At 31.6% G+C, this 12,995-nt stretch overlaps 2 protein-coding genes across 2 annotated transcripts; one reads left to right on the top strand and one right to left on the bottom strand.

Annotated features, from left to right (window-relative positions):
- Positions 1 to 1,960: 1,960 nt before the first annotated feature.
- Positions 1,961 to 4,590, top strand: LOC112490107 (uncharacterized). Its single transcript, XM_048467820.2, has 5 exons — positions 1,961 to 2,125; positions 2,802 to 3,343; positions 3,443 to 3,519; positions 3,847 to 3,962; positions 4,071 to 4,590. Exons 2-3 carry the CDS (start codon positions 2,839 to 2,841, stop codon positions 3,463 to 3,465), a joined length of 528 nt encoding a protein of 175 aa, XP_048323777.1. The 5' UTR covers positions 1,961 to 2,125; positions 2,802 to 2,838; the 3' UTR covers positions 3,466 to 3,519; positions 3,847 to 3,962; positions 4,071 to 4,590.
- Positions 4,591 to 4,725: 135 nt separating this feature from the next.
- LOC107406696 (uncharacterized) lies at positions 4,726 to 7,123 on the bottom strand. Its single transcript, XM_048467819.2, has 3 exons — positions 6,829 to 7,123; positions 5,909 to 6,057; positions 4,726 to 5,008 (listed from the first exon to the last, which is right to left on the bottom strand). The coding sequence occupies exons 1-3, from the start codon at positions 6,926 to 6,928 to the stop codon at positions 4,931 to 4,933; spliced, it is 327 nt and encodes a 108-aa protein (XP_048323776.1). The 5' UTR covers positions 6,929 to 7,123; the 3' UTR covers positions 4,726 to 4,930.
- Positions 7,124 to 12,995: the final 5,872 nt, after the last annotated feature.

Genomic DNA, 12,995 nt, shown 5'->3' with positions numbered 1-12,995 from the left:
GTCCACGACGTCAGCGAAATATCGGCGATAATATCGGATTTCGGCGACCCGCAACCATCGACACCGATGGGGGAGGGAAGAAATATCACCCCAGAAAAAAAAAAAATACATGAAATTCATATGTTCAAAAATTCTTGGTTTTTCATATTTCGATGGAAATTACAAAACCCATCAAATAATCTTCGAAAGTCCACATCTAAATTTGTACAGTTCTCACCATACCTACAAAACATACCTCCTAAACCCACACCAACCCTAACATTCAGAAAAACCAACGGCAAGAAAAAAGAGAAAAACTAACCATTTAGGGTTCCTGTGCTCCGAAGAATATCTACTACCAGTGAACCCGCCGAAAAGGAAATAGTCTCCAAACGCTGCCTCTCTGAAGAAGCTTCAAACAGATATTTCTGAAATAGTCTCCAAACGCCGCCTCTCTGAAGCTTCAAACGGATATTTCTGAAATAGTCTCCAAACGCCGCCTCCAGATATTCTTTCCTCTCTCTATAGTTATATACCCCAACAAAAACCCTAGCAACCCTAATCAGTGCTCTCGGTCTCACTCACCTTTTCTGGGCCTCTTCGTAAGCCCAAATATCTAACTTATTAGTTGGGCCGGCTCAATTGTGGTTGCGGGTTTTTTTAAAGATAATCTAATGTTTTTAAGAATGGTAGGATTGTTACATGTCGGTATACATTCCTTTAGGTCCTTTCGTTTTTCTTTATTTTCTGTGTCCCTTTTATTTATTCAAAAATAATAAATAAATAATACTGTTAATTTTTTTATTGAATAATATATAAAATTTTAGTGTATATATCTAATTGGATAAGCATGTTATTATATTTTTATATTAAATTTTTACAGATTTATAATTTTATTGATATTTTTATCGATATTTTTATAAAATTATATATTCAATATTTTCTTTCATTAATATTGATATTTTATAACTTGACTCAATTTTCGATATTTTGTCTAATAAATGTGTTTGGCTTAGTTATACACATATCTACACAGTATAATTTAGCTCTTTTAGGACTCGTTTAATATACAGGACTTTAATATATTATATTTAAAAAAATAATAAAATAAAATATTTCTCATAATTTCTCTTGATCAGTTTATCTTTCTTTTGTGCAAAATAAAATCTTGTTGAGGGAGCTGATAATTAATGTTCAATTTTAGAGAGTTGGCTTTGGAAAGTACATGTTTTTTTTGTCACTTTTATTGTTAACTTTTGTTCAGCAAAATGTTACTTTCACCATCTCCACAATGTCAATTTGCTCTTTCGGTTGTTGTTGTTTTTTTATCTTATTTTATTTTTTTGAGCATCATTGTGTATGATGCATATATTTCTGCATAATCACTTAATAAATTTCCAAGGGATTATGTTTCTACGAGGCCATATATAAATAGTACTTAAATCAAGAAAAGAGGACCGATTTTCTAAATATATTCCTTCATACTTTTAATTATAGTTTGAAACATTTTTATATGCAACCTTTATGTTGGTTATGTGATGTAACAAAATCAATTATTATTAAACATTCTAACATTTCGCAGGGTTGATATGCTTTTTTTAGATGTTACACAATATTAATATAGATGGTTTATATTTATATTGATTATTGAAGGTTAAATGGATAACATGAATGAGAATAAATATGCTTTGAAAATAATAATATATGTTTATGCTTTCCGTTGACATCTACATTTATATATATGTATATATATATATATATATATAGGTTTTCATTATGCATATGCATATGCATATACATGAAAGCTTTCATTATTCATATGCATCAAGGAAGAATTATTTTGCAAACAGCAAGTGTCTTCCAATCAAACGACCACTTACCAAAAATGGAGTAAAATGCACTTAAAACGCTTCTTCAAACAGGGTTTTTAATGTGAAATGCTCAATCCGCAAAAGCCTTTTTGAGGATTTTAATATGGTTGGCTGCTTGGGGTTTGGTTTGTATTTTCTCGGAATACTAAATTTAAAAGCGTCGAAAATGGCTATAATTTGGCCAAAAATCTTCTCTTTAGATTTCAGCTTCTCTGTTTTTGGTATTATTACCTCTCCCACCCGCTTCCATTGTTTTTGTTCTGCAACCAGAAGAGGTACGTCATATGATTTCATTCTCATTCTCATTTCAGTCTGTGTATTTTCTGTTTTCTTTTATTATTATTTTTTTCCGGGACAATGGAAGAAAATTGAGCAAAACCCACCTTTTTATTTCTTTCCGTTGACCAATGCTTTTCATTTGTTCCTTTTGTTTTTGGCTTTTTCCTGTTAATCTCAAAAAACCATCTTTATCTTATCATTGAGCATATTTCACTTTTATCACCTAATAATTAGAAAATTTGTTTACAATTGTTTGTTTCTCAAGTGCGGTACATTTTCTTGTTAATTATGAGGAAGTTTGCTCCTTTAAAGATGTATTATCATAAACATATTCCTTTCATTTCTCTCTTCTAATTTCCAATTCTGGGTTTTGTGTTGCATTGTAAAGGAATAAAATCAAACACAGAAAGAGCGCTTCATTTAGCTAAATTGATGAGAATGTTAAACCATTTGAGTATCTGTGATAAGATTTACAGATCATGCAATAATTTGCCTTCCTGAATGTTTATTTTATTACGATGAATATAAGACATTTTCTATTATGGCATTGATGGTTCTTTATGCTCATTATTTACTGAATACAAGACTCCATTTGATTTTGGTTAGCTGAAATCGATTTAGCTGGTCTGTTTTTCGCTATTCTTATCACGAAATTTTGATTTGTGATATTAGAGGCTTGGAGGTCAAATTTATAGAGACCGAGGAGGTAATGGATGGTGTAGATTTGAAGGAAACTGATTCGGATTTTGATTTGGAAAGTGCTGAGACTGATACAACAAGTGGAGAAGATATGAGCACAGATTCAGATTCAAGTGATAAACAACCTAAGAAATTAATGGGTAGATTGCAAAGTGGACGTCTGAGGTTTAATGGATCAACAAGGGATTGTGATAGAATAGGCTCAAGCAAGAATGTTTCAGGTTCGGATGAGGATTTGGATGTGAAGGCAGAAGAGAGAAGAACGAAAGAGAAACACAGAAAGACAAGCTCTAAGAAGCATCCAAAACCACCTAGGCCTCCTAGAGGTCCATCGTTAAATGCAGCTGACATGAAGTTGGTTGAAGAAATCTCTGAGCATGCGAGGTTGAGGCGTGCGAGGAGACAAAGAATAAAGGAACTGAAAGAGAATAGAGCCGATAAAGTATCATCACCCAATATCAACCTGATTGCGATGGCTGTTACCATTATCTTCTGCTTTGTGATAATTTTACAAGGTAAAGATGCCTCTGCTTATTGGGGTTATTTCTCTTGTTTTAGGGTAACTTTACAAGGTGAAGATAACTGTATTGGTATATTTGTTTTCTAACTTTCAGGTATCTTGGGTTCTCGTGTATGATGTGATGCAGTTTCCTGTGTTCATCTTCAAAATTGTAAAACCAAATGGATTCATGTACGATTTGCTCATCGACCTTTTTCCTTTATTTTTGTTGTATTCTTTTATAATTACTCCAGTGGGCAATATGAATTCATCTTTCGATCAGGCTGTAAGTGGAACCAATCTCATACATATTGTCACCACACGTAGCACTGGCAGGCATGAATTAGCAACCAAATGTTCTGTCATCCTTTTGTGTATCTGTTCATGAGTATGACCTGTTTCAAGTACTTTCTCCTGTGTTTTTTGTTCGCAAGCTTGAGAATAGCTTTCATGTTATAATCTTTGTGACTACACAATACATTGTAATAGGCTTTTTATGAATTCGGGAACTTGCTCCAGATGTGATTGCAGTGTAAACGAACTACAAACCAGGGAGCAACGTAGTGGTTTTCGATGGCATGAAGCAAGTTTTGTACCCATAACAACCCATCCGGACCTTGCTCCTCTCTACCCACGTATGTTTTCTCTAGACCGGTCGAGTTCTGATATAAACTGTCTGCAGCTATTGCTAACATGGATTTTGTGAGTTCTAACCAGAAGTTACCTTATGTTTCATCTTATAGGTACCTCTATTGGGTCCATTGTAGAATTTGTATACATCAGAAGATATGATGAGAATGTTGAAGTGCCGAAGACTCCAAGCATGTACATCAGGTGTCACTGGCATTATGGCAGTCTTTAAAACCAATTGTGTATTCAGCCAACTCCATTCAGTTGGAGTTTTGAGACCGATTAAGTTTGAAGAAACTATGCCTATGTTGCTTCTTAGTTTACTATATAATTTTCGCTTTTAATTTATAGATGAAAGCAATTTGTTTGGCTTTGAGCAAGATAAGGAGCTCTGAATTCTTCCATTTATCTTAGACATGAGGTCTAGAGTTCGACTAGCATTTTGATGACTATTACATTTCGAGACACAAACAGAGAGAGCTGAATTTGGCTTACAGAACAGAGTACCAAGTTTGAGGTTGTAACGAGTTTTTAAAGAGCTATTTCTTCATGTAGCAGAAAGAGCAGAATACAATAACAGAGAATTCTATTGCATAGTCTGTGCCTCTGCTACTAGTGTAAACATTATTGCTAGATGAATATTCATTACTAATTCAACTTCTTACTTGTTTTTAAAACTAAATCGAACTAATTCAAACTCGTTTATCCTATTATTTGGTTATCCGGGATAAAGTTGATAATTAAACAAATTAATTTGAACAAGGAGGATATCAAAATAATTCAAAACTTCACAATGATAATGGGCTTAACAAGGCATTGTGAACATTGAACACCAGAGGACATCAAATTCTGCATGTTTCCTACATCACTCTGCAATGACATCTTTACTAAGAAACAAAAGTAAAACCTGCATAGTTCCACTTGTAATGTGACATTTGATACATTCTCAATAAGCAAGCTAGTCCTAATCTAGTTAGGATTTCATTGGTACCGCTCGAGGCCTCCATAGTCCCAGCCTATACTTGTGGGCATGTGTCAATATCAGCTTCCTCTGAAAAACAAAAATCATATTCAGATATAAGTAATCTAATCTCGTCAAACCATCAAATGAAGTCCCAAAGAACTTAATCCTAAAGAAAACTGCAACTTTCATTATGCCTTTCATTAAAAAAATTTAACAAGTAGCAGAACAAAAAATATATGCACTACTTTTAACTCTTTCTTCTTAGATAGAGAAATGAAGAAGAAGACAAGGCCTACAGTATTTGAGAAGGATAAGTCAGTACAACAAGACAAGAAAACATTATATCAATTAGGGAAGAAGCCTAAACTCATTGAGTCAGTATATCTAGATTAAACTCTGAGCTTAGTAACTCCGTTTTGCACTGGAACAGGGTGCTTTTCTCCATCTAGCAAGTTTATATCATTACCAAATATAAAGGACCACATGCTTCGGCACTGCATTTAAATTTTGGTAAATATTTTCGTTAAATAACATCTTTTCTTTCTACCAGTATGATATAAATGACAGCTCTCAAAGCAATTCTACTTGCTGTCTCCCTGAAACATTTTCACTTTTTCCCAATAAAACAAAAATATTTGCAACCATTGGAACAGAACAAAGAACAAAACTCCAGAACTAGGGTGATTTCAAGTTGCAGTACCATTGCCAAACTAAAAGATAAATTAACCATTCCCGGATAGTCAGAGTTTCCTTTAAGCATCCCTAAACTTTCTTTGTTAGAAGAGTTTAAGAAACCATAAACATAACTTAATCACCCTACTTTTCATGAAATCTTTCACTTAGATTTAAGCAAGCAATCTATAACCAAGTTTTCTGATTTGCAATACTATCAGATGTATTGACGGATATACTGAAAGAATTATAATACACCCAAAATGCAGAGAGCTTCAAGTATGTGCATATATAGATAAAGATTTAGGAAAATACATGTTTGCAAGGGATGCCAAGTTTCTTCAGCCTGAGTGTCCGAGTGACAAGCAGTTTCTGGAAGTCGCCCACCTCGGTTTCAAGCTTGGCCGCATGGGATTCCACCCCTTTGCCTATTCCATTTAAAAATTCTGGAATTCCAACTTTCACTGCAACAAAAGCTACAACTTTAGATCTCCTACTGACTATATCTAATTCTAACAATTTTATTTCATATAAACTTTCATGCTTGAGTACATCAATCATGAGGAAGCATGAATCTTGCTTCACTGGAGCCAACATAAAATATGATTTGTAGGATTATTCCCAGTCACTAAAAGTAAAATGACCAACAGAAAGAACATCAAATTCTGCTTTTTTTCTCATCTTTATCAGTCATTTAGCAACCAGACAAGAGTGAACACGGTTTTTCAATGCTATAATAACGTTGAAACAAAAACCATGTTTCTTTTGCCAACTTATAGAGTTATTCAGCATTCAGTAATCAGCTTGTTAAAGATAAGTTTCTCAGCTAATGATAATAAATTATAAACCCAATATTTCCTTTTCCTTTATTCCCCATCTTTCTCGCCAACCAAACAATGCGGGAAACTAAGCATAATCAACTTTATTCATCATTTTTTCCTCTATGTTTCCTATGTGTGAATCTATTAACTTCAATACCAGCCAAGTTTCTCACTCTGTAAATCCTAACACATAAAGTTTACTTTTACCATTTCGATTCTAACTCAGCAGCCAAAAACAGCTACTTGGATCTCTCTTTCTATCTCCAATTTTTTGAAAAAGTTCAAATCACAAAATTCACAAGAACCCAGAAAAATTTTCTTCTTTATCAATTTTCTTTTCTTGCTCTGGGAACCAAACAGAAAGTGAGAAAATCTTTCAACGGGTTATTAAACTCAGAACAAAAAATCACTAACCTACATAAGGGGATGGCTTGGAGAAGAATCTAGCGAACCCGGTTGGTGAAAGGAGTTGAGAAGTTGGGCTCCCCTTGAAGAGCATTTGCCTCCATGCCATCTTCTTCAATCTTCAACTTTCTCTGCGCTAGATCACACAGTACCGCGCCGTCGGCTGACTGAATAGCCAGTCTCGATGATACGGCCTCTGGTTCTCGCTCTAAGCTATGGGTTTTTGCGCTAACCACGGATTTTTTTTTTTTTTTTTTTTCCCTCAAAATCGGTAATCTTTTTTACCAGTGACAAAAAAAATGACCTACAGTCGAAAATAAAATTAAAAAAAATACACACACACACACACATAAATATATATACACTTTTCTTAAAGTTTTCCATTAAAAAAAACAGAAAAGGAAAATGAAATAAAATTACATTAACACCCCTCTAGTTTGGTTTTTTTTGTTTTAGCACATAAACTCTTCTTATGCTGCTTTGTTCCAGCCTCTCTAGTCCTTCTTCTTCTTCTTCTTTTCTTAAAGTTTTCCATTAAAAAAAACAAAAAAGGAAAATGAAATAAAATTACATTAACACCCCTCTAGTTTGGTTTTTTTTGTTTTAGCACATAAACTCTTCTTATGCTGCTTTGTTCCAAATACGACCCTCTTCTTCTTCTTCTTCTTCTTCTTCGACCAAATAAGTGTTGGACTAAGCCACCATTAAAGCTGATATGGCATGTGATATACGGGCAAGGACCTATGGCATAAGCTTCCAATAAAGAGAACATGTGTGTCTGTCGAACCAAAGTTAATTTTTGGTATGTGAGACTATTTGCGTCATTTGAATTAAAATATAAAACTGGTTTATGTCGTTTAACCAGTGAATAAGGTATTTGCTTTTCACCAAAAAGAAAAAAAATTGGAAAAAAATAGTATTTGAGACAAATTTGAAACGCAAAGGTATGGGTTTATATGCAATAATAGAGAGCAAACTAAAGGGGTGCATGCGTAATTTAACCATCTATTATGTTTCTACAAAAAGATTTTTAACAGATAATATTGTCTTTTAAATTTATCTAATTTAATGGTGTAATTTATAACACTTCAAACTTTCATATATAGACAATTTATTTTAAATAAAAAAATATTAATAAAATTTATTTTCCGACGCACAAAACAAATCTCCAATTAAATTTCTCTCTCCTTGTTCAATGACATTAATTCTCTCCTAAACATTGTTTTTTTTTTAATAATCTTAAGCAATAGCTTGCCTTTTTTTAATTTTTTTTTTTTTTTAACAAATCTTATAAAGTAATATTTACTCAAGAAAAGTCTCATGAGTTTTGATATGGTAAACAAGGAGTGAGAGTGAGAGAAAGAGGTGGAGTGGAGGAAAATTTTGTATGATTTACCTATTATACCCCTGTTTTATTTATGTAAAGGAAAATGGATCATGTGCTGTGCCCATGCTATTTAATAGCAAACACTATAAGAGTGTTAAGGCTTTGCGGTATATGCTGAATAAGTTTTGATAGTTACGAAGATGTAGCGAATATGAAGTTCCAGAGTAATTTACAAATCCGTCCATATATATATATTCAAAAACACTTTAACCAGTAAGAAAGATTAAATAAACTATAGCCCTGTATCATAGACAAGTGATAAATTATAACCTTTCTTTGTCATGTATGTTAGGTTCCTATGTTAATGAACAAATAGAAAGGTAATTATGAGTTTTTCTGTTAGTTCATAACATATCTCCTTCCCTCGTTTCATTTTTATACGGATAAAGATCATTATAATTCATTACTAATAACAATACTAAATTGAACATAAAGTAACATCTAAATATATATATATATAAAAGATAAAAGAATTAAAGTAATTAAAAATATCAAGCAAATCCAAATTGTCAAAAAGTTGGTAGGAAAACCTCGAAATCCATATAATTTAATCAATTGTATCTCAAGAATTAATGATATCTACTGATAATGGTGAAAATCATAAGGCACTACCATATCTTTTAATGTAAATAAGCATTAATACTATTGTACGTAAATATACAAATTATGGACAGTTTTTTTTTTTTTTTTTTTGCTTTTTTAAATCTTTTAAAATCCAAAAATATTTGGCTAATAAGCAAAACCAAAACCCAAAAAAAAAAAAAAAAAAAAAAAAAAAAAAAAAAAAAGAAGAAGAAGAAGATCTTTAGTTAAAAATGTTTAAGCAGATACCCTTTTTCACAGAGAAGTGATAAGTTATAACCTTTCTTTGCCATGTTAGATTCCTATGTTAATGAACATGTAGAAAGGTAAGCATAACGTTTTCATTGTTAATTAATCCTTCCATCACTTTTATAAAGATATTTTTCATTACTAACATAATACTAATTTGAACATAAGTAATAAAATAGTAGTAATTAAAAATAGCAAGCAATCACAAATTGTCAAAAAGTTTTGTCCTATCAAGAGTCCCAAAAAAATTTTAAAAATATATATATATATATATATATATATATATATTAAAAAAAAAAGCCCTTCAGATATAATTTATTGGAACTGTATCTAAAAAATTATCTAGTGACAATGTCGATCAAAGTCCGAAGGCAAAAATACCTAGGAAAACGGATTGGTTACTAATCTGCTTGAGTCAACCAACTCAACTCCAAATGTAGTTAAATGTAGGTAAAATATTCAACTTTTGGTAGTGCTATTGGTTTGAAAAGTTTTGCATGCTAGTGGTGAAAGAGGTTTGTATTACCAACCATATGGACTGAAACCAGACTCTTTACACAAGGGATTACTACTGGCTTATACTCGTATATAGATGGAAGAAAAAAAGGAACGTGAACATCCATAAGCTTCTTGATACAAAAGGTTGTAGGAGGCCATTATTGGATTTGGAGGGTCATGAAGATAAGATATCAAAAGGAGCTCATCAATCTTCCAAAACAACATTACTGGACGGTAACAAAAGTAGATAAGTGGCCCGATTGATAGATGTTTGATCCAACAACAACAACAACGACCATCATCACCATCCATCAAAGCAACGCGGTCATTATTCCACAACATCATTTTTTCTTCCAACCGCCGGTGCCGGTCTTATTCTGGCAACGATTTTACATCGAATTTCTCATCATCCATGTCGAAAGAAAGAATTTTTCGACGGGGCATCCGTAGTAAACTCCTTTGCAGTAAACTTCATTGCCGCTATACTTGGAAATGAAGATTAAATCGTCATATATAGGCATCTCGATCTTTTCTCCAAGAATCACTACTACCACTACTGCTGCTAAGCTTGTATATATCAGCACTATATACTATACTCCTACTACTAAGGCTATAGTTAGATTACTCATTAGCTTTAGAATCGTAGCCAAATCCCACTGTATGCTGACTCGACCTTTTCTTCTTCTTCTTCTTCTCCTTCTTCTTCTTTTCTTTTTTTTTTTTTTACTTTTTTTTTTTTAAAAAATTTTAAATAGGAATAGCGACTCGATCCTTTAGATTGTCAAAGTACGTAACTAATTCTTTCTTCTTCTTGTTCTCTTTTTTTTTTTTTTTTTTTTAATATATATATATATATATATATATGTATGGATTTTTTTTTTTTTTTTTGGTGGACACATATATCTATGGATTGTTGCCGACTCCTTTGAATTGTCAAAGTAACCAAATTTCTTTTCTTTTTCTGTTTTTCTTTTTCTTTTTCTCTTTTTCATTTTTTTGATAGGTAAACGTAATTAAAACACCAATTTGGAAACTATTCTTATCTATTATAGATCTCTCAACTTGTAATTTGAAATTCTTTTATAAGTGGAGCTTTTATGTATAATATAACATCATAAAAGTTAGCGTTGTTAATAATATTAATGTCAAACGTGTCCTGTCGATCCAATGCCTGATATAAAACTATTTTGTCAAAAAAAAATATAAAAGATATTTAAACATATATATATATATATATATATATATATATTCATGTGTTGAAAAAACAAGCGGCAGATTATGATTTGGTGACTTTGGAATCACTTTAGGCCTAATTATGGTTGTTTTGTTTTCCCAAAATAGTCATAGGCAAAAAAGTCTTTTTATTTCTTTTTTTTTTTTTTGGGGAAAAGAATAATGTGTTTTTTTATACAAAAAGAGTAAAAATAATGCTAAAGAGGCCCGACCACGCCTTTACCTTTACTATCACTCAGTAACATTTATTTTTTCAAAAATTTACTTATCAATTTCTAAGTTAAAATAATATATTAATCAATAAAATAATCATAGTACACTCCTAGTAAGTATATTGGTAAACTAGATGGTATTTATAATATTATTCAAAATTTAGGATATTAAAAAGTCTACCAAAATGATATGATAAGGTGATTTGTTATTGTTTTATTAGTTAAAAATTTCATAGATCCTAAATATAAAAAAGTAAGTCATTGAATGGATATTAAATGTAGTTAAATATAAATCAATAGAAAAAAAAATATTGTATCATTGTTTGATTGATTTATATTTAATAACATATATATTTTCAAAGATTCACTTATTCATTTTTAAATTAAATAAATATGCTAACTAATCAAACAGTAACACATGTACTTTTAATAAATATATTAGTATAGTAGACAATGCTTATAACATTGCTCCAAGTTAGGATAATAAGAAGTCTATCAAAATGTTTACCAAAATGATATGATAAGGTGATTTATTATTATTTTATTAGTTGAAATTTTAATATAACTTAACTATAAAAAGTAAGCTATTGAATGAACATTAAGTGTAACTAAATAAATATAAATTCATAAAAAGATGACAAATCATTACTTGAGAAAAAAGAATTCAAAAAATCTTGTGGAATTCACATTCCTCCCCCCCCCCCGCCAAAAACACATGTTTTCCCTTTTCTTTTGAAAAATCCAAAACGTCTGTTTTAGGTAGTATTTGCAACAAAACCTTAAATTAAAGGTATTTGTATGTATCAAGTAACTACTGAATAATGAAAGGGGTTTAATATGCAAACGAAACCAAAGTAGAGGGGTTGTTTGTGTAGTTTACTCATATATATTATGTTCCTACTAAAATATTTTGTTTTAAAGCCAAAAAAAACTTCAATAGGAACATTGTATTTACCATCTTAGCAATTCTACAAAGGAATTTAAGCAGTGCTCTAAGATAATGGAGGTCAAAATTACTTTAAATCGTTACGTAAATCGACATAGATTCAACACTTTAAGTTGTTTGATTTATCTTGCCCAAAAAAAAAAAAAAAGGTAAGTTGATTTTCTCAATATTTCATTAATAATTCGACGCATTTAAAAAAAAAAATTGATGCACTTCTTTAAATAATTTAATTTTCTATATATTTTATTACTTGGATGCACTGAGCAGGTAGGAATGGCAATTTGCCCCTACCCGATCCCCACGGTGCACCGTATCGTTTTTTCCGAAAAATCAGGATTACGGGATGGACTCAGGACAAAGGTTTGAAACCCAAATCGGAAACGGACCGGGGATGAGGAATAAACACCCAGCCTTGAACCCCCCCCCCCCCCCGAAACCCGGCCCGGTATATATATTTATTTTTTTTTAGTTTCATTTATGTAAAAGATCATTTTCTTCTTTTATTACAAGCTCCAACACTAAATCCTCAACTTTGGCAATCGACATCGTTGTATTTTATTGTATTTTGATCACTTTATTTATATTTTATTTATAAAAAAAATTATATTGAAAAAATTACATGAATGATAAAAAAATAATAATAAAAAGCGGGGAAAACCATCCCATCCTGTCTCCGATTGGGGAATCCCCGTCTCCATCCCACCTATAAAGAAACAGAAAAAATTACGAGAATGAAATAGAAAATTTTCTACAAAACATAGATGAAATTTTAAAAACTAATCCCGTTCTATTCCGTTGACATTCCTACACCAGCACCGGCATTCGACCAGCAAACAAATACAAGCTTTTACCCAAAACAAAACAAACAAATACAGGCCTTTTAGCCTCTAAAAAAAAAAAAAAAAAAATACAGGCCGAAGTCAAGTTCGGGCCCAGAATGGCAGAAAAGTTTTTGACCTTCAAGCCTTAATTTAAGCCTTTGGATGGCCGAGGGTCCAGACAAAAATTGTTTACTTTTCTCTTTTTTTTTTTCTTTTTTTTCATGAAGTAATTATTTAATTTTTTTAAA

Source organism: Ziziphus jujuba, chromosome 10 (genome assembly GCF_031755915.1).
Source record: "Ziziphus jujuba cultivar Dongzao chromosome 10, ASM3175591v1".
In the NCBI taxonomy this organism is placed as follows: domain Eukaryota; kingdom Viridiplantae; phylum Streptophyta; class Magnoliopsida; order Rosales; family Rhamnaceae; genus Ziziphus; species Ziziphus jujuba.
Note: the sequence above shows the minus strand (reverse complement) of the source record. Positions and strands in the feature narration are given on the sequence as shown.